General features: G+C 48.4%; 10 protein-coding genes across 10 annotated transcripts; 4 read left to right on the plus strand and 6 right to left on the minus strand.

Moving 5' to 3' along the window:
* Positions 1–297: 297 nt before the first annotated feature.
* BU24DRAFT_481686 (uncharacterized protein) lies at positions 298–1,704 on the plus strand (the record flags this gene model as incomplete). Its single annotated transcript, XM_033533190.1, has 2 exons — positions 298–432; positions 619–1,704. 2 exons carry the CDS (start codon positions 298–300, stop codon positions 1,702–1,704), a joined length of 1,221 nt encoding a protein of 406 aa, XP_033382605.1.
* Positions 1,705–2,437: 733 nt separating this feature from the next.
* Positions 2,438–2,893, minus strand: BU24DRAFT_463071 (CMD-domain-containing protein; the record flags this gene model as incomplete). The annotated part of the gene is made up of 2 exons (XM_033532079.1): positions 2,438–2,740; positions 2,795–2,893. 2 exons carry the CDS (start codon positions 2,891–2,893, stop codon positions 2,438–2,440), a joined length of 402 nt encoding a protein of 133 aa, XP_033382606.1.
* Positions 2,894–3,266: 373 nt separating this feature from the next.
* On the plus strand, positions 3,267–5,380 carry BU24DRAFT_481689 (FAD/NAD(P)-binding domain-containing protein; the record flags this gene model as incomplete). The annotated part of the gene is made up of 6 exons (XM_033533191.1): positions 3,267–3,394; positions 3,465–3,935; positions 3,997–4,154; positions 4,226–4,449; positions 4,498–4,900; positions 4,968–5,380. 6 exons carry the CDS (start codon positions 3,267–3,269, stop codon positions 5,378–5,380), a joined length of 1,797 nt encoding a protein of 598 aa, XP_033382607.1.
* Positions 5,381–5,733: 353 nt separating this feature from the next.
* BU24DRAFT_451364 (Metallo-hydrolase/oxidoreductase) lies at positions 5,734–6,797 on the minus strand (the record flags this gene model as incomplete). Its single annotated transcript, XM_033531097.1, has 1 exon — positions 5,734–6,797. The coding sequence occupies exon 1, from the start codon at positions 6,589–6,591 to the stop codon at positions 5,734–5,736; it is 858 nt and encodes a 285-aa protein (XP_033382608.1). The 5' UTR covers positions 6,592–6,797.
* A 303-nt stretch (positions 6,798–7,100) lies between these two features.
* On the plus strand, positions 7,101–7,896 carry BU24DRAFT_492940 (uncharacterized protein; the record flags this gene model as incomplete). Its single annotated transcript, XM_033533927.1, has 2 exons — positions 7,101–7,212; positions 7,271–7,896. The coding sequence occupies 2 exons, from the start codon at positions 7,101–7,103 to the stop codon at positions 7,894–7,896; spliced, it is 738 nt and encodes a 245-aa protein (XP_033382609.1).
* A 5-nt stretch (positions 7,897–7,901) lies between these two features.
* Positions 7,902–8,995, plus strand: BU24DRAFT_441828 (NAD(P)-binding protein; the record flags this gene model as incomplete). The annotated part of the gene is made up of 1 exon (XM_033530475.1): positions 7,902–8,995. The coding sequence occupies exon 1, from the start codon at positions 8,054–8,056 to the stop codon at positions 8,993–8,995; it is 942 nt and encodes a 313-aa protein (XP_033382610.1). The 5' UTR covers positions 7,902–8,053.
* A 629-nt stretch (positions 8,996–9,624) lies between these two features.
* BU24DRAFT_410027 (NAD(P)-binding protein) lies at positions 9,625–10,730 on the minus strand (the record flags this gene model as incomplete). The annotated part of the gene is made up of 2 exons (XM_033525960.1): positions 9,625–10,137; positions 10,191–10,730. 2 exons carry the CDS (start codon positions 10,728–10,730, stop codon positions 9,625–9,627), a joined length of 1,053 nt encoding a protein of 350 aa, XP_033382611.1.
* Positions 10,731–12,104: 1,374 nt separating this feature from the next.
* On the minus strand, positions 12,105–13,491 carry BU24DRAFT_212438 (uncharacterized protein). Its single transcript, XM_033521953.1, has 3 exons — positions 13,188–13,491; positions 13,061–13,134; positions 12,105–12,958 (listed from the first exon to the last, which is right to left on the minus strand). The coding sequence occupies exons 1-3, from the start codon at positions 13,380–13,382 to the stop codon at positions 12,196–12,198; spliced, it is 1,032 nt and encodes a 343-aa protein (XP_033382612.1). The 5' UTR covers positions 13,383–13,491; the 3' UTR covers positions 12,105–12,195.
* A 389-nt stretch (positions 13,492–13,880) lies between these two features.
* Positions 13,881–15,871, minus strand: BU24DRAFT_481697 (MFS general substrate transporter; the record flags this gene model as incomplete). The annotated part of the gene is made up of 8 exons (XM_033533192.1): positions 13,881–14,092; positions 14,152–14,280; positions 14,337–14,537; positions 14,593–14,940; positions 14,989–15,298; positions 15,357–15,562; positions 15,618–15,684; positions 15,740–15,871. 8 exons carry the CDS (start codon positions 15,869–15,871, stop codon positions 13,881–13,883), a joined length of 1,605 nt encoding a protein of 534 aa, XP_033382613.1.
* Positions 15,872–17,566: 1,695 nt separating this feature from the next.
* Positions 17,567–19,854, minus strand: BU24DRAFT_441829 (uncharacterized protein; the record flags this gene model as incomplete). The annotated part of the gene is made up of 2 exons (XM_033530476.1): positions 17,567–19,368; positions 19,758–19,854. 2 exons carry the CDS (start codon positions 19,852–19,854, stop codon positions 17,567–17,569), a joined length of 1,899 nt encoding a protein of 632 aa, XP_033382614.1.
* Positions 19,855–20,244: the final 390 nt, after the last annotated feature.

Raw genomic sequence — 20,244 nt, forward strand, 5'->3', positions numbered from 1 at the left:
TGAATGTTGCGAAACTGCGGGCGAGGTCACAGGTAGTGGAATGTCCTGGATATGAAACCTCAGTACTTGTAGCTGTATTCTATTGATTTTATACAAGATGCGTTGGAGGCTCGCAATCGTCGAAGAACCCTACAGTCCTTTTTCTTGCTTTCTAAATTACTTGAAAGTTACGGCTGGGAAGTGCGACTTCTCACTGGGCATTTTCTTTGCATTTGTTTTATTGTCACATATACCAATCGTACTACTGAAAGTGGATTAATTCACCTCCAAAGTTGAGATTATGGTCCCATTTGCTCAATGGTTCGAATTTCGTTGATGTCATGGGCGTTCGGCAGGTTTGCCAGGCAGCATTCCCAGGACCCCTACCGTTTCTCACTTCTTCACAATGAACACGCTTCCTCCTCAGAGTCTCTAGCTTCCGAGATTTCTATGGTGAGCAAAAGGAATCTCCGGCCACTTTTACAACTCCTACATCTTGTAGGTATCATCACCATCGTCTTCGGCTGTATCGCTGTCGGCTTTCTTGGTTATGGCACAGCGCAAGAGGTGTCCGGACCGGATTCGCTTTGGCCAGCAGTGAACGAACCTATCTTTGGTTCATCGACATCTTCAGCCCAGCTCTACTTTGCGGCTCAAGGAACCGAACATGTACCTGCAATCGCCTCTTACAACCGACCCCCAACCAAGCGGCTCCGCACGCCTTTGTTTATCCCTTTCACTCGCAACAACGCTATGTTAAGACAAACCGTCCTCGGATATATATCAGCTGGCTGGCCACGCACTGATATCGTCATTATCGATAACAGCGGCACATTCGACGCAAATGACAGGAAGCAACTCTCCGAGCAGAACCCATTTTTCCTCGACTATGATTTGTTCCGGAATCGATACGGCGTATCCATCCAACAAACCCCGACACTGCTCAATTTCGCGCAACTGCAAAATTATCTTCTTCGACAAGCGCTAGCCCGCGATTGGCCTTACTACTTCTGGAGCCACATGGACGTTGGAATATTAAGTGAGGAGGAAGATGTCCCTTACGTGCCATTCTACCACCGAGTGCTCGATATCATGAAGGCCTCGAATGTCACCAAGGACAGGATCGACGGGAATTGGGCTGCCAAGTTCTTCCAATTCGACAACTTGATGTTGGTGAATGTGGAAGTGTGGCGCAACATCGGACAGTGGGATGCATTTATCCCGTACTACGCCACAGACTGCGATGCGTATGGGAGAGCGCGAATGCTCGGGCACACGACAGATAATGTCAGAGCAGGACATATCTTCGATGTTGCTGATGTCGTGTCAAACCCTGAGCTGAAGTTCTTTCCGCTAGACGCTCGTGCGGCTTCCGGCCAAAAGCTCTCCGCGCAAAGTGGCAAGTCCACAGGCGACGAAGTTAAGTCGGAGCGATACAGATCGCTCAGAAACGAGTTGCAGAAATTGTCCAACAAGAAATTAAGAAATCCCTATGGCAGGAATACGTGGCAGAACAAACAGAAAGGAGGCAAAGGTGAACCTTGGACTTACGACCCGATCGGGTTTCAAGACGCATGGTGGCAGACTGCAGAAGCTGGTCGTGCACTGTTTGTCAAGAAGTGGGGAACGGATAATTGTAATTTACATGGCGCAAATGTAACCATGTATCATGAATGGCGGAAGGCGCAGGATGTTACTGCCAGGGACATTGGACACTACACATGATTGATGAATACAATCATCCTCAAATAGCAATTGAATAAACTAAGTTGTATACACATTGACTTCATTTTCATGTCATCGATTTGTTGATCTGATTATCATATCTTTCCCAATGGGATATCCACACACAAATAGTCGCGAGAACTCGCATATTTCAAGGTATTCGATATAGTGGTCAACGGCTCCACGAGGAGGCTCTTTGAAAGACATACAAATAACCCCAAAAGACAATTGCCTTTTGCATAACAGTCCCCTTGAGTCGAGCCCCGATGTTTGAGGAGATACCGCTGTGCATAATCCAAACATCCTGCTTGATAGACCTTTCTTTTGCGCACATCTGATACATACGACCATTGGACATTGAAAACAGGGCTTCCCGTTCGCTCAGCCATACTTAAGCAATGTACCGGCGGACTAGTAGTTGAGTGGGTGACCATCAGCGAATCCCCGCTGTTGTATGTTTTTTGCAGTTTTTTTTGCCGATTTTTTGTATGCTTGGTGGCTCGTGTACGTGTAGTACTAGTCGACGCTAAAGAACTAGCCCAATGGACAGAGCTAGTGGCTGTTAACCGACAGAGGCTGAGTCCAAACTGGTAGAAAAACATAGGACAATAATACAATAAATAATGTTACTGCATTGCTATAAACTACTTCTCTAATAATGTGACCAAGCCAAATACATTGAATAACGCTAAGTCAATAAGCTTGTCAGAGTACAAGGTAACTGTATCATCCTTCAGATATGTGCTTCTTGTGCAGTAGCAAAGATATCACTCGCTACAGACAGCGCCTCTCTTCCGGCAGGGACCCCACAATACACCATTGCGTGCCGACAGACTTCTACCACCTCCTCCTGAGACAATCCATTATGTAGTGCTGCCCCAATGTGGATGCGAAGCTCAGGTGTCCGATTAAGGGCAATCATCATGCCCATGTTCAAGATCGAGCGCTCCCTGAAAGTAAGAGCTTCGTTTGCATAGCCGGAAAAGCAGACCTCCGCTATGTATTGAGAGCTGACCTCAGTGGGGAGGTCGCTGCGCTTCAATCAAGATCAGACGAAGTGCTTGGGTGGCATTGAATTGGGCCTGCTTACCGCTGATTGCTGAATTCGGTTCAGTACTTTTGGTCCAAGGAAAGCTTGTGCCCTTTGTGCACCAATGATGGCCTTCTCGGATGGTGATGATGGTGCCATGATTGTTGTAGGAAGCCTCTGTTCAGGATTGAGAAATATTCCGAGTATCACTGCGTCTCTAGGAATCCTACGTGGTGCTTCAATATATAGTCGTACAGGGCCTCTGACAAGCACCATTGATCAAATACTCCAGTCCGGCTAGCGATCGCCAAATCCCAACTACCGATCGCCGAATACCGATTGCCGCGAACTACATATCATATTGCAAGCTCAAGTCGACCGTCTGTTGCTAGAAGAGCGGTAGAACGGAGAGGAGAGTAGTAACCGACTGCCGCCTGCCGACTGCCGCATCACAGGCCCGTGAGAGTGTGCGATTATTTTGACTGCCGATGCACGATTTGAATACTAGGACAATGGTCATACAAGTAGAAACATGTTGATCGAGTTTCATTTGACCCCAGTGTTACCATTGAAGGACATCCCCAGATTTGTTACCTTTTCCGAGCCGGCCCAGACAAATCTCGAAAGACATGTCAGCCTCGCGTTTGAAGATGCTGGTTAGTCAGATGGGGCCGCAGAGCGCGGAGCTTGCAAGCAGTCATGATAAGGAATCAGGGCCACGATGCGACAGCCATCGACGCTACACGGTGAGGGAGGAGCCTCTCGGTACTGTGAGACCTATTCGTATCATCACGATCGGTGCAGGAGCCAGTGGAATCAACATCCTCAAGACACTTGACCAGGAGCTTACAAACTTTGACTGTGTTGTATACGAGAAGAACTCTCGTGTTGGGGGAACCTGGTTTGAGAATAGGTATCCTGGCTGCCAGTGCGACATACCCTCCCACAACTACCAGTTCTCTTACCAGCCAAACTACGCCTGGTCCAGCTTCTTCTCGCCGGCGAGAGAAATCGAAGAGTATCTCTGTAGTATATGTGAAGACGCAAGTATGAAGGAACGGATTCGCTTGGAGCACGAGGTTTTGGGTGCTTTTTGGAATGAAGACACTGCTTCGTGGAGGGTGCAAATCAGGTCGCTCCGCACAGGTGTGGAGTTCGAGGACCATTGCGACTTTCTCTTGAATGCAAGTGGCATCTTGAAGTAAGACTCTCCAAGGATGGGCACTACACAATTGTTTAACGCTAACATTCTGGGCGAACAGTAATTGGCAGTGGCCTGATATACCAGGACTACACGATTTTGCCGGATCACTTTTACATAGCGCCAAATGGGATGAAACGTTTGAGTGGGCTGGTAAGAGAGTTGCCGTGATAGGCAACGGCTCATCAGGTGTTCAAATTGTACCTGCAATGCAAGAAAGTAAGTTTTCATAAGGCTCTGAGAGGATAAGTCTTTTTCGTCACATTGCTGATAAACGCCTCACACAAAAGGTGTGCGGGAGCTCGTACATTTCATTCGCGAACCGACGTGGATGGTGCCTCCACAATTGCAGAGTCTTTCGCTCTCGAAAGCTAGTGACATTCTATCTCAGATTCAGATGGATGAGAAGGGACGTTTCTTGCCCGAACAAATCCAACGATTCAAATTAGACCCAGACTTCTATCTCAGCTTCATAAAGGCTGTTGAGGAGCAGGTGAACAACAACTTCTCAATCGTAAGCGGTCTGTATTATTGATTAACCCTAAATGCTCATATGCCCCAGGTACTCAAGGACACCACGAACCACCGCAATGCCAGAGAGCTGGTCACCCACTACATGAAGTCCTCCTTGGGAGACAATGAGGAGTTGATCAAACTTCTGGTGCCAGACTTTCCCCTGGGTTGCCGTAGAATGACTCCTGATATTGGCTATCTAGCCTCGCTAACGAAAGACAATGTGCGAGTCGTGTCAGACAAAATTGTAGTTATCAACGAGACAGGCCTCGTAACAAGTTCTGGAGAAACGATTGCGGTAGATGCTATCGTCTGTGCTACAGGGTTCAACGTCTCTTTTCGACCACGCTTTCCGTTGGTCGGTCGGAAGGGCAACCTGCAGGATATTTGGACCGAAACCCACCCATCTGCATACATGTCGTGCGCGGTGCCCGACTTTCCCAATTACTTCGGTACGTGCGCCATCTACCTGCCCTTGACATGTATCATGTAAAAGACCCGAACCTGATCCTATAGCAGTCTTTCTAGGTCCGAATGCTCCAATCGGCCACGGAAGCGTATTCACTATTGTCGAGTTGATCTCGAAATACGTCACTGATATCATCAAGAAATGTCAGACACAACAGATCAGAGCTATATCACCAAGCCGTGCCGCTGTTGACGAGTTTGCTGAGCACATTGCCACGTTCATGCCACGGACTGCTTGGGCTGGTCCCTGTGCGTCGTGGTTCAAAGCTGGCACCAGAGACGGCCCGGTGACAGCTCTGCATCCAGGAAGTAGGATTCATTTCTTCCATATGCTCGAGCACTTCAGGGGAGAGGATTGGGAGTATGTGTACAGCACCAAGACGAATCGCTTCTCGTATTTGGGCAATGGAGTGTCTTTGAAAGAACTGGATGGCTCAGACACTACGTGGTATCTTCGCGCATAATCTTTAAAATGAGCTTCGGTCGCAAATGAGAAGTGGAGGTATGATGCTTGGACTTCGCGGGTTGTCTATGGGCTTGACGGTCGCCCCATTTTTGGTGTCATTTGGCTCAGTGCAGCTCAATGATCTATAATCTATGATACAGTACTATGCCAACGACAAGTATCCTCGCAGACTTATTTTTTATGTGTGTTACTGTGAATATGTGATTATTCGTAATTTCTAAGGCTTGTGTCGCCCTTTCAATTACAACTTAATTCTTACGACAGAACTTAAAGGAATCATGATTGTACAGTACGTAGTCACAGACGTTGAAAAATACATATTCAAATAGCATGCGTATTCTGAAATACTATCTATTGTGTCTCACTTGGCCGATAAACCTCTTTCTCTCTCAGCCGTCGTACCGAGTCAAACTCATGCGAGGGGAGCAACACGACATCCCTGGACTTGCAGAACTCCTTGATCCTCCGTTGCGACTCCAACGCAACATACGGGTCAGTGTTGATACCGTCGATGAGCTGCTGATCGAGGAGCGTCTGACTGTACGCGGCATCTGCGGTAAGGAAATACGTGACATCGTCGTCGATGATGATTAAGGAAAGGTGACCCGGTACATGCCCGGGAGTGTCGACAGCCAGAATTCTTCCGTCGCTTGATATCTTGTAACTATGTTCCCAGGGGCCGATAGGTGGACCGTTTTGTTCCAGCATTGTTGGCTTGAACCCTTCGGGCCATGCTGATGGGTTTGCGCCCTCCATGGTCGCATACGTGGTGTTTTGAAAGGCAGCCCAGTGTTCCGAGCCGACGTAGATCTCCGTCATTCCATGGACGTCGGATAGGCCGCCCGCATGGTCGCTATGCAGGTGCGAGATGATGGCAGCCTTGATATCAGTTTCTGGATTCACTCCCAATTCTCGAAGCTGAGAGCCAAGTCCGTCATTTGGGCCGATGTTCATGGAGACGACATGGTGGCCAATCTGCCACCAGGGGTAATAACCCTTTTCCAGGCATCGTGGTGTCTCACCCAGATCAAATAGAAAGTTGCCTTCGGGGTGCTTGATGAGAAAGGCATAGATCGGGATTGGGTCGGTAAGTTTCCAATCTGTCAGGAATCGTAGCCGGCGAAGTAGAACATTCCCTGGAGGTTGCGTGAGTTGGCTCGGACGAACACGGATAGTTCCGGTCTCTATGATCTGTATTTCAATTGTCATGATTCAGAGCACAGGGCGTGGAATTGAGGTCTCTCGCGAAGAAATTATTGTTCAAAACCTGGACTAGACGACAAATACTGTGCAGGTATATGCGCGCACAGGCCACCAAGGGATTATAGTACCGCTGGTTTGAGCCGACGCTCGTCGATTTTTGGAAGAAATCTTGTGTGATCTTCGCACCGCAGGTTGGCTGTAGTCGGTTAGTGGATATGTCCTTGATGTCACTATTCACTATTAGGCATGATGCTTGTAGGACGGCATTATACGTTCTCCCGTGCCGACGGCAGCGGCACTCGCCATCCTCGCGGCACTCCTACAGCGCTACGAAGGCACAGGGGCATAAGCGCTAGGGCGCCTCCACTGCGCGTAGTGCCGGACGAAGAGCGGAGCGCGGGTGATCAACGAGATGCCAGGACAGGGGCATAAGCGCGCATATATAGCACCATAGCCCTAGTCAGGGACGGACCTGATCAAACATCAGGATCGGTGAGTGCTTAACCCTCACCAGGATGCCGCCGAAACAGATCATGGGCATCTGGGATGCAGACGACGACTGGACGACGCTGGAATGTCCTGACGAGAGGCGGAAGAGGCAGAATCGTATCAGCCAACGGATCTGGCGTAAATCAACCCCCCTTGTCCCTAAGTTACTCGGGGCCTGGAATTGAGACTTTTACAGGTAAACGACGGCACACTGAGCGATGTGCTACGACACTTTCACGCGAATCAACAGATTCCGATAGCCACCCGCTTGCGTGGCTAAACTCGTCCGATGAAAGAAAGCACCAAAGCGCAATTGCTTTTGTCCACATGGTGCTGTTCAACACGAGCGTACCCTTGCAAGTACCGCAGAGTGCTCTCACTCTCGCGCAACTGAATGTTCTCAATGCGTTCTTCAGCAATGCAGCTACTCTTTCCATTTCTCCGATTGATCTCGCTAATAAGGACGCCCTATCACCATTCAATGTTTATGGGCCGGAGCATTCAGATGCTTTAAGCCTTCAGCCAACGATTCCGCAAGATCTTCGTCCCACCGACCTCCAGATTGCAGTGCCGTACCACCCATTACTAGACCTGCTTCCGATTCCAAGCTTGCGGGATGGTATTCTAACCGCATACACAACGACCGGGTTGACTAACGACATGCTGTGCAAGAACTTGTGGGGCGAACCAGATGGTTGGGACGGTTCTGATACTGCTTTGGCTCCACTGGTTGTATGGGGAGTGCCACACGATGCCCGAAGCTGGCAAATGAGCCTTCGGCTGATCAAGGAACTGAGGTCCATGCGTATAATCTGTTCCTAAGGTTCTTTCCCAATTATGAACAGGAAGGAATGGCCTCGAATTTTGATTGTTTTCTGGGCCTAGCCGCCTGGTGGACCGCCCTGCGTATAAAACCATGGGGCACCCCAAACATTAACACATAAAAACTACTGCAGTGTAGTCAAACTCAAAAACAGCCATGTTTCGCAATCTTCTTATCTCAGGCGCAAAATTTCGCCCAGATCGCGATATTCCAAGTCTGCACGGCAAGGTCATTCTTGTCACAGGCGGGAACTCGGGTCTGGGTCTCGAGAGCGTGCGCCAACTGGTACAACACAGACCATCCCGTATCTTTCTCGCAGCACGATCGAAAGAGAAGGCAGAAATAGCCATCAAAGACCTCTCAAAGTCATGCTCTGATACATCTATCATCTCTCCGTTGGTGCTCGACCTCGCCTCCTCTCGCAGCATCAAGTCTGCTGTGAGCTCCTTTACCGAGCAGTCATCCCGACTAGATCTCCTGATCAACAATGCTGGAATTATGATGACTCCAGAAGGTCTAACGGAAGATGGCTACGAGATACAATTCGGTACCAATCACATGGGTCACGCCCTACTCATTCAACTACTTCTTCCAAGTCTCCAAAACACTGCGGAAACGAATCCAGACGTACGAGTTATTACACTGTCTTCAGCCACTGAATCGTATGCTCCAAAGAAAGGCATCTACGACCTACCCGCGCTCAAGACCACGATGTCAAATCTCTCAACCCAAACACGTTACGCGATCTCAAAACTGGCCAACATCCACTACAACACTGCCTTATCTAAGAGATATAGTGACATCAAGTTCATCGCCGTACACCCTGGAAGTGTCAACACGAACCTCGCGGGTTCCATTCTCCAGACGGCAAGTTTGCCGTTGAAACTTTTCTTCCATATCTGGGCTTTGCTCTTCGTCGTGCCTCCAGAACAGGGTGCTTTGAATCAGCTATGGGCATCGACCAGCAAGGATGCTAAAAGTGGAGAGTTTTATCATCCTGTCGGCGTGCCAGGGAAAGGGTCACAGCTTTCGGCCTCTCAAGAACTTTCGGACCAGTTATGGGAATGGACGCAGAATGAAATTCGAGCTTATCATTAAAAACCTTTGAGCAACGAGGACCAAAGGCAGATTAGTCGATACACTTCTTTCTATTTTTCATTGTACTAGTTGAGAAGATAGCATTAATGCGTGGAAGCTCAAGGGCACAGCCATCTATTCTGGAAATCCAAGTATATTACTTATCATTCCGGGAAATTTATGCGATGCCGCAACACGCGGGCCTGTTCTACATCTGGACTTGTGCTTGATTAGAGCAAAGAATTTGAAGATACGGACGCCTAGTGTTTATGGTCTAGAAGAGGCGGCGCACGCTCACTGAGAGTTGAATGGACGAAGAACTGTAGCTAAATCACTATTGAAGGTTTAGGGGAATCTCATTAGTATTTCTAGCACTCCGCTGTAGCTTTTCTTTGCAAATCTAATATCATTCTTGAATCTTCTATGTTCACCACGGTCACATGATTGAAGCTAAATGAATGTAGGATTTCTCTTCCCAGCTTTAATTATCATCCCAGGGTAGATGAATGCGAAGAATTCCGTCCTCAAGGAGAAGTTAATCAGAATTTAAGAGCTACACAAGCGCGATAGTATTCCCTGCATAACAGTCCTGTATGGAATCAACGAAGTGCGTTCGATTCGGCTAGAACTGGTGCTATGGATTGCATATCTCAAATTCTGACGTCCCGTGCTGTCCCCTTTGGAGTATCCGGGAGTTCAACAATACCAGTCCAATCAAGGTCCCTGAGAGACTTCTCTACAGACTTTAATCCTACCTTGTCTTCATCTGAAAGTAATGTCGTGCCCTCGATTATCTCCATCCCTGGAAAGCCTTCTCCCAGAACACCTTGCTCCTTCTTGTCTGCTAGCCATTTGAAGAAAATCCATTGACTAGCCTGCTCCTCGCCCATATCGCCCCAAAGTGACACATAGTCAGACACAGTCAATTCAACCACTTTAGTCGAATTGGGCGCTGGTGAAAGACCACTCGCCTTACCCCACAACGCCAGGTACGACTCGAGCGTCAGATTCTCGACACTACATCTCACGTAGGTGCCCGGCTTGGGACGGTTCGTAATCATCGCTCGCACGAAGATACCGCTATTGACGGTATGGTCTCCAAGACACGGGTATGGCGACTCGGGCGATGTGGGGTAGAATTGTACCCATTTTCGAGCGCTTGCCTGCGGTTTGGTCAGCGCACCGCGACCCATCATAGACTACGAGGAAAACTCACCAGCCAAGTGGGGCGAAAGATGGGATATTGATGCATGTTCACTGCAAAGATGGTGAAAACAGCGAACGTGGTTTTCTCATATAGCTCCGGGAGGCTCTCTTTGATATACGTATCAACCTGCCCCTTACCCTGGAAGTGAGGCACGACAAGTTCGCCACCCGTGATTTGGCGCGTGTTAGGCAACGTGCTCCAGATGTAAGACCGCAAAGTTGGGATTTGGGATGCAGCTCGGGCCATGTTGGTGCCGTAGGTGTATTCAAGTTCGATCGAAGCGTCCTTGCCTATCTTGAAGAAGAAGTCGTAGTAGTCCGTGACGGCAAATATGGCGTATGCACCATCGAAAGCCCGGCGGAGGCTCGCCTCGTCGTTTTGATTCGCTTCAACAACCTCCACGCCCTTTGAGGCGAGTGCCTTAGCTCTATCAGTATACATGTTCCTAGTAACACCGCGGATGCGATAATCAGGATTCGATAGGAAAGCATCGACAACGCTCGAGCCTTGACCACCAGTTGCGCCGATGACCACAAGTAATTTTGACATGATCTTGGAGGGCCCAGATGTTTTAGAAGCACTAGTATGACTTCGGATGGACTCGTTGGAGTTTGCGCGTTCTATACAACGCCGCCGTAAATAGTAGTCTGATTGTAGATGAAACAGGCACTTGAGTGTGATGAGGTGGAACAAGAATGATTCATAGCAACGGAGGAGCGGTTATGCCGCTATATAGGAAATATAAACTGATGCTTCCTACATACGTACCATGTACGCTTGATTCTCGGCTCAGCGATGGGATGATCGGCAGTCGGCCAACGGCAATCGGTAATTGTCAGCCAGCAACCGGCGGTCTGCAATCAATGGCTGGTATTCTTGGTTTGTATTCTGGGTCGATGGTTTAGTGTAGAGAGCATAGATCCGCAGATGTTTAATAGAAATAAGAATTGCCTGTCAGGTACTCCAACGATACTATAATTACAAATGTACATCAAAAAAAGCCGTTCCAGAAGGGAAAAGATAATCAATATCAGGAATCTCCAGAGCGAACATGTCACTGGGCCAGGCTGAGTTTTCTTGGCCTATACCTTCTAGGGACGATATGTCCTCTGTGGTTTGATCCGCATTGGAAGAAGCCGGTTGGTTTAACAGCAGCATTTTTGCAGAAAAGCTGTCTGGAAAAGGAAAAAGACTTGCGGTATCGCACCAAGTTCCTGAAAGACTAGCACAAATTCCCTCTTGTCCGACAGAAGAAGCACCATTACGATGATTGGCCAATGTGTAGTTGGCCTGTCCACAAAAAACGGTCCCAGGTTCATCCAACCTGTCGAACATAGATAGACCTATATCTGCAGATGGATACTTCTCCCGCATCTGTACGAGGATTGAACGGCCAATTTCAAGCTCTTCGGTACATGCAGCCGAAAGACTCGGATGTCTGATGAGGCAATGTTTCTGCGGCACTGCAGCGACCATAGTGGTCCAATTGTGAATCGCGAGAAGACAATGCACTAGCTCACGATGAGAGATCTCTTCATACATACGCATAGCGCAAGACGAGGCGACGATTGATGCAGTGCAGAGAGGATCCGAGTGACGATGAGGGCCTGGTAGGAGATAGACAAGAATGATGCAGACAAAGTAGTAAATATGAAGCTCCACAATTGGGCGACTCCACGTTTGCCGGTGCCCCAAGTCGTCGTAAAGCCGAAGGTCAGCCGGCAGGTCACGCATCCAGTCTTGGAGGGATCGGATCACATCAGCAACGTCGGCTGCTTTTGCGTCCGACTGTCGAATGCACATCTCATGTACTCTGGAGAACTGTATGCATAGTCGTGCCATTGCACAAAAGACCATCGACGAAGGAGACGACTGCAGATAGTCGTCCGAGGTCGGCAGGATAACATCCAAATCCCGCTCCCGAAACATCGGGGGTCGCCCATAGCAAGCCGACTGCAATGTATCATTGATCTATCCAAATTAGTGGCGAACTTGAATATGCGCAGAGCTCAGATCATACAAAGAGACCCCAGAACACTCTGCGGCCTAAACCTTTGCTAGAACCAAGACGTTCGTAACTCGATTCTTTGTGAAGGCCGAGCTGTGAAGCAAGTCGCAGAGCCTCTCCTGTCCATTGCCAGGGGCAATTCAGAGTGATTACCTTTGGTGAGCCTGAACTCCAAAGCCCAACTAGAGCCAACGCGCGGAGGACGACCATTGGATCCTGTTCTATCTCTAGGAAAAGTAGCGTTTTGATCTTGACATAAAACTCGCGTGGGGAGAAGGCCGGGGCATGAATCCAAGATCGACGCACCAGACTACCAGCAAAGTAAACTGATTGCCGAAGCAAATGCGATGCGCCATCCACTGTAAGCTCATGGCGATCTACAAGGGGCGCAATAGGGAACAGCTCGTCAAAGAAGCTGTCTGTCAATGCGTTTGCCAGTGTGGGCGGCGGTGTTTCGAGTGCCTTGGTCGAGCGGAAAATGAGATCCGTTTCCCTGGGCCGCAAATTGCCCATGGGCGGACACGATATGAGCTCGCTGGAAGAAGCATCAGCCATGACCGATCCACCGCCGATATAGCCGCAACGTCCTTGGTCGGCGCTCACTTCGGCTGAACCCTCCTGTTGCGAACGGACTAAGCCGAGATTATTGCCACGAAGGTCTTCGGTATCCCGACTGGTACTGGTGGCAGTCGCAATGATATCAGCTTCAGCTCGGTCCTGTCCCTCCATTCCAGTGCCGGCTCGTCTACGGCGCACGCCAATATGTGGACTAGGTTTTGTAAGCACGAGTAGTTTCTTGTGAGGCCGATGAGTAAAGTAATTTCTCAATTTCTCATGAGATTGATCCACTCATCTACTCGTCTTCTCGTACCGGCAGCGCAATCCTGCCCTGCCGCAGTTCCCGCAAGTCTTGTTCGGGTGGCAATCCTGAAGGTCGCATCGAATCTATACCGGCGATCAGTCAGTGTTGTAGACATCTGAACAGGGCCACAACCTACCTTCCGTCCATGGCAATTGGTGCACACCATACGAGCGCGATGTCTGCGCTCTCTGTAGTTGTTCGACGACATGTTTGGTGAGATATTCTTGATTCGTGAGGAACCCGAAAGGGTACGAAGCAGAAACCTGAATGTAACTACGCAACCTTTAACCGACAACCGAGCCCCCACACGAACAAACCCCGAACCCCACATGAACTTCAAACAGGTTTGAAGCTTCGCACGAACAACGCGACAGACAACCAGACCTCGATGCCTCGGGATACTGTAGCCACCGCAGTTGTTGCGGCTGCACTAGAGACGCTACCCAAGGCTTGCGAAACTCCAACGTCTGTATGATGGTTTACTATGCAAGGCCAGCGTGGAATAAGCGAGAGACTTCCATGTACGGTTAGCGTGAAACGACCATACACGCTCACCTGGTGAACAAAACACCCTGGATGAATAGTGGATTAAGGTTAGGGTCATAGGATTGTATTGAACGATCATCTCGATAGATAGCATCAGATCACCTATGTACCTCTTATCTCTTTCTAAACCCCTGTGCTGTCCATTAAAACCTTGACCTGGGAAGCTCTGTTACATAGAATGTTCCTATGCTCCCCTCCGTCTACAAGTATGTCCTTTGAATTGCTCTCCAAGCCATCCAACTGTCATTCACAGTTAAATGTCTTTACAGACGCTCCGTCATGCTTACGTGCGAACCTGATGCATTGCTTGAATATCCGTAACGTATCGGTGCATCTTCCACGCCGGCACATTCTTCTCGTACATCTCATCAATTTCGGCAGCATTTCTGCGGGAGCATTCGGGCAGGAAAAAATACAGAGCAATACAAACTGCAAGACCGGTTCCAAAGAAGAGCCACGCTGTCTTGTAGCCCCAGTTGGCACCGTTTACGTCCACTGACGACATAAGTTAGCTACAGAGACATCTAGTTAGAGATTTTCGGAGGGATTCATACGTATGATTGGCAGGGAGGTGTTGAATGTAAGGCCGAAGATGACTGAAAGTCCACTGGCGACGCCTGCAGTTCGGGCGCGTAGCTTTTGGGACGCAACCTCACCTACGAAAGCATAACCCAGACTTCCGACTTTGCTCATAGTGTTAGTAAATCTTAGTGGTAGGTACGTTTCCATATTGACTAACCAGTTGCATTGGCGAACGCCCAGGTGCAAGCCACAAATATCAGGAAGTTCTTCACTGCTGTTGTCTTTTCTACGAAAGCAAGGACTCCTACGATAAGTAGAGTAGCTGTGCAGATTATGACAGAAGTAAAGACCATATTTCGACGACCAAACCGATCTGTAAAGAATATAAGGCAAATCGCGGTAAACAATTGAATCGAACCTTGAATCGATAATCAGTCAGCCGCCCGCTCTCCATGATTTTCGCAACCACTTACACATGATAGTCGTGATAAGGAATGCATTCTGAAAGCCGCTTTGCTTGAAAAAGAGACTGGCATATGTGTTCAAGAAGGATAAGCCAGCAAGCTGTTGGGCGCAGCCTGGAAGTGTGGACCCAAGAGTACGACGGACGTTTGCCCGTTGAAAGCACTCAATATAGGAATATGCTATCTTCGAAAATGTCATGTTGTCCTCTCCAGCTTGGCTTCGTGCATATTTCTCCTCCCGGATTGTATTTAGGATAATTGCGTATTCGACCTCAATGTCGTAACCTTCAACCTTACCGTTCACTCGCGCAAGGGTTTTCTTACCAGCCTCGTGCAAGTCACGCTCAGCGTAATAAGCTTAGGTTGTCAGCATCCTGCAGGCGAGGTGTCACAATCGTTACTCACCAGGTGTCTCAGGTAGCCAAAGGAAAATTGGTAGCATCATGCCAACAAAACCCCACTGCGTAAGGATCGGAACCTTGTAGTTCATTGGGTTGGTCTGTTGGACGAGCATCAAGACAAGATTCGCGAGAAATTTCCCAATAACGGTCCAAAAGCCGTAACAGACTATCATAGCTCCTCGAATATTGACCGGAGACCACTCTGTAACATAAACAGGAAGTGTAGCCTGAAGTGCGCCGATACCAATGCCCGCTAGAACTTTGGCTCCAGCCCAGTCTCTCCAGTCGCGAACCAAAGTTTCGACAATGATCGACTATGCCATAGAAATCAGCCTAGATCTTGGATGTCATCGAGATGAACACCACACTTACAGCAACGAGGATGATCCAAATCGCGTACAATGTCATCTTACGCCCGATAATATCCGAGATAGGGTTCATGAGAACCATGCCAATGAGTTGACCCAGCGATTGCATTGCACCCCAAAGTGCGGTATAATTTGCATGCAGCGTATAAACACCTTTACTGTTTCGGAAGCCGACATGGTGCGTGAAGCCTTGGTTTGCAATGATATTGCCTGTGATAGATCAAATCAGTCATCATATTGTCCTACCTTGAATAAAACCACTTACCATTCAAGTTGATCTGATATCCGTCACATGCCGCTGCGATGCAGAGCAAATTACAAATAAGAACCGCCTAAAATTATTGTTAGCTGTATGCCTGAACGTAGAAAGAGTGGTAGACCACATACTTTCCAAAACTTTTTCACGGTAGCAAAAGTCCCGAGTATATCATTGCCCGACTTGAGAACGACGGCATCGGTTTTGGGATCATCCACCACGCTCTCTGCACGGTTTTGTTCAACTTTGTCCGAATTCGCCATCGTTATGAGAAATTGAGACTGGTGAAAAGAGATCACTGGCGTGGTGCTCTGTGTTGGAAGACAGGAGCAGTGTAGTTATTTTATAGTAAAGTTACGGTGTTGTACTCGAGGAATAATGTCTGTTGAAATGTTGCAAGAGTTACACGGCAAGCTCGATGTCCCTATGCAGGAGTTCTAGAATCAGTACCCCGGGTCATTGTATCCCGAGTGTGGAGAGTCTTCGTGCGGGGAAGACAAAGTCAGGGGAGGGGGTACGCCGTGAATAGACTTCACGCTATTGCATAACTCCCGCGAATGCTTTGGTCTAGAGGATGAGAAGAACGCCGCCACACATACATAAGTAGTGACCTCGGAACGTGCACATCGTGTGCAGTACACCGGTTTAAGAGTTGACCAAACGCTCTCATGTCCGAGCCTGGGGTTGCTTTTGCGGGGAAGTCATTTTAGGACAGGAAGGGACAGACTCTACCTAAGTGATATCCCGCCCTGGACAGTGCGACTTATCCCAATATATCTTAGTTTTAACAGATCCAACCCATAGAAGAGTAAGAATACTCGATCTTGAAAGTCCCTCGGCGATAGACAAGTTCAAGGGGGGATATTGCTAGCAAAGATACTTTACCATACGGGCTCGATTATACAGAGGGTTGACACACCAGGTCGTCCGACTACAAGTGTTTTCAGCAGATACAAGGAAATATACGTGCATATATAGCGTCTTATTGCTGTAAAGCAGCTGGATAAGGTTCAATTATACATGACACGAGCAGGCGGACGACCCGACGTGTCAACCCTCTGTAGCAAGCCTTTCTTTACCTGATAGGCTGTTAAGTTCGTCTCGCACTATCACGACAAGGACAGGCGTTAGGCTTACCTTTTAGTCTACTAAAGGCCCTAACAATAAGCGAGTACGGTCCGGGATACGATACTACAGACTAAGCATTAGCGGGGTTCGAGGTTGAAATACTAGCTGGTTGCTTCGTATCTCTCTAGTGATAGGGGTACGGCTAAGGTGTACCGTGCTACAACCGCAAGGTTAGTCAAGCTGGTTGTTCATACACAGAATTGTGTAGAGGGTGACAAGGGATTCTATGACCCAGGACAATTTAGGAAGTGGGGAAGAGAGAAGCAATGGTCCCCAACCCTAGCATTATCCTGGGCGATGGTCGGAACAATGACCTCCAGGCATTCTATTCCTGTTCCTGTCCTTTTCTAAAACTTGCTATTCTTCCCTGTAATTTTCGCTGAAGTCATCTCAATTCCTAAGGTAGCCGGGTCAGAAAAGACGTCATTTACGAAAATTGTAGGGGCTTCCTTGTCACCACGGCATGCACAAACTAATTGACGAATTTCGACCAAGGTGATCAGGGGAAAATACAGGCTTGTTGCGAGCTGACAATGCAGTTCATTGCATTAGCGTTCACCTCCTCGTGCTAAATGCCTGTAGTGTCTGTCAAGCCTTCCTTACCGGGCTACCGGGCATTTAACAAGACACTCTTATAATTTCATTGAGAGAGTTAATTACCCTATTCACATAAGAAATCATTAGATAATAGAGACGTCGATTTTAATGCAACTAGCTGTGAATTTTCTATCAACGTTCAACAAAGAAGTACGTTTGGCTAGCAAGATAGGATAGTCCCAATTTCGCAAATGAGACTAAGAAACCTCAAGAGTCCAATCTTGTCACACTTTTCAGGCGTTGTTCAATGGTTGCTTGTAAACCTTGCCATTGACAGTGGTAGTCAATGTGCCATTTGCCTCGAATACCGTATCAAATAGGTCAATGCTCACGTGGAATCCTTCTGGGCTGGTAACTTTGGTGCTCTGCATTTGGCCACTCAGAGTGAGATTCGAGTGCCAGTCAATTTTGACTTTTGATACGGATAAGGTGGTCGAGTTCACGTCTTCGCTTCCTTCGAGGAAATTGAGTCCGTCATCTGAGAATTGATGGTAGGTGACAGCGACACTGGTCAACACGTTCGTGGCGGCATCTCCTTTAAAGGTTACATTGGCGAAGCCAGATGAGATACCTTTCAGAACGTAATTTCCCGGCGGCGGACCAGGACGGGTAGGGTTTTTGTCTCCTGGATTAACCGGGACGCCCCATGGGATTATGTCAGATACTGGAGATACCTCCCGTATCTTGAGCGGAGTTCGTGAGGGAAACTTAGCCAGCATGATTCGATACGTGCGCCCACCTTGCGCTGTTGATACGGGGCATGGTAATGGATTCATGCCACCACAAGCCGGAGACACTGTAAGGGCTTGGTAATAGGCAATTTGTGTTTGGTCCCACGACCATCTCGGGTCTGCCTGTGCATTCCATTGTGGATCGCTTATGCTACCTGGGGTGTTATCCCCAGCGTTGAGTTTCTGACCGAAATAGCTTCCTCGATCCCCTGATCGGTCTAAAAGCCATGGTTGGAAGAACCTACGTGCGCCATTGTTGCGAACAGCGGTTGTAGCTTTGTTGGCGACCAAGTCAATCAATGGTGGGACGTGACGCATACCGCTCACGAACTCAACCCGATCCGTTCCACGGGTATCGAGGATAACCATCCACTTATCATCAGGACTAAAGTCAATGGGATCGGTATATCCAGGATGTTCCGTGAGCCTGCGGACGGTGCCTGTGCGGATTTTGACAGCAAAAAGATCTGTGTTCCCCGACTCGCGATTGAAACCAACATATGTGATCTCGTCCCCACTGCCAGAGAACCCACGAAGCTCACCAATATTAACAGCGCTAAAGTTGAATTTTAGCTGATTCCCATCCACAGTTATGCGCTGCGGTGCGGTTGGATCGAACAGGCGCGTAACATTTACAAGGTCGTAGCGAGGGACGAGAGGAAGACCCAAGACGGGCGCGGGATTGAATAGTAACCGTGAGAAGAATGCAAACTCCCCTATCTCCGTGGCAGTGAAGGTGAATGCGCTAAACCCCATGTGTACGTTGTCGGGATGTAGACGGTTTTCCCGAAATGAGCTACCATTGCCAGAGTTGTCCGCACTGGTACCCCACCGAATTGGGTATATGTGTGTTGTATTGGGAGTGCATTTCGGGCTGTCGAGTGGGTATCCTCCATCGATGATATTATTCCCCGCTAGAACACGTTGCCCGTCCTTGAAAGCTTGGGGGTATTCTAGGATCGCCGTGCTCCCCTGTTTGTTCTCAGCTGGCATCCCGCAGGTGATACACTTCCAAGGGTCCCCATTAGGGAAAAGCTTGCCATCCGTTTTGATGATGATCAACTGCTCCCCGGTGTATATGCTTCCCGGATCAGGAGCCGCAGGGGCTCCTGCAAAATGAATAGTCGCAACGATATAACGGCTGTTGGGAAGAAAATTGCCATTTCTAAGTTCCTGAGTCTTGCTGATGCAGCCAGTACGGCGAGGGTTGATGGTTCCTGAGCAAGCTCCAACATCTTCAGACGGGGATGTGGGAGGCAATGGTAATTCTGAAACTATGATCTTTTCGAGGGGAGGAGCAGAATCTGCTTGAACAAAGTTGGCGAAGATGCCTACAGCAAGGCCGAGTGTAATTGATAGAGCTCTCATCATGGATTATTTTGTAGTGTAGTTGCAATCAACGATACATCCCGTGTATCTCTCGAAGTATTTATACTGGTTTGAAAGCTATCTCATCATTGACGATTTTGGTATCTCATCATTGATCCTAGCTTACCCCAACTTCTTGATCGATTTTCCCCGCACAACAATGCATTCGAGATCTACCACGACAAACAAAGATGGTTTCGAACCGGGACAGGACAAATCCAGGAGGTAGCTTCACATGAGCGAGCGGTAGATTCGTATTCGTTTGCGTATTCGCCAACTCTTATCCAATCAAGTCCCAGTATAACGAACTACATCTTCAAAGCACTAGTGAAGGTCTCCCGTGATATCTCGCAAGTCGCAACAAAGGGAGCCGAACGCCACGCAAGAATGCTCGAGGAACACCCTCTCAACCAGGATCGCATTGGTCAGTATGAAGCCGACAGCCATAATTATCGGGATGTGACCTACGTCGGCCTTTGATCCAAAGGCCGACGACCTCACCTGTTCAGAAAATACCCCATGAGCCAACGTGAGGTGCCAGGTTTTCTCTCGAATTTACAGGATTGCCCTGCTGTAATTTTCGATACACTGGATTATACGAGTCATCATCCGGGAGATATAAGCCCGAGATTGCAGCCACCTATAGCTTGGTTGATGAATATACCTCGGAAACTCCATGATTTCCTAAACCAGCTTGGTAGCTCTACGTTGGTCTTTTCACCGGGTGTATTGTGTTTCCCTCTTTCGTCTGTGAATTATATCAACAGAAGTTATCATCCAGTATATACCATTGTTATTTCTTGTGAGACCAA

Source organism: Aaosphaeria arxii (genome assembly GCF_010015735.1).
Source record: "Aaosphaeria arxii CBS 175.79 unplaced genomic scaffold BU24scaffold_5, whole genome shotgun sequence".
In the NCBI taxonomy this organism is placed as follows: Eukaryota; Fungi; Ascomycota; class Dothideomycetes; order Pleosporales; genus Aaosphaeria; species Aaosphaeria arxii.

Excerpts from the sequence above, each read along its gene's own strand:
- BU24DRAFT_212438 (XM_033521953.1), bottom strand. The coding sequence starts at position 13,382 with ATGTGGGGTTCGGGGTTTGTTCGTGTGGGGGCTCGGTTGTCGGTTAAA. Across the intron at positions 13,135-13,187 it reads CCAATTGCCATGGACGGAAG|ATTCGATGCGACCTTCAGGA; the intron begins GTAGGTTGTGGC and ends TCGCCGGTATAG. Across the intron at positions 12,959-13,060 it reads AGGGCAGGATTGCGCTGCCG|TCCACATATTGGCGTGCGCC; the intron begins GTACGAGAAGAC and ends TACAAAACCTAG.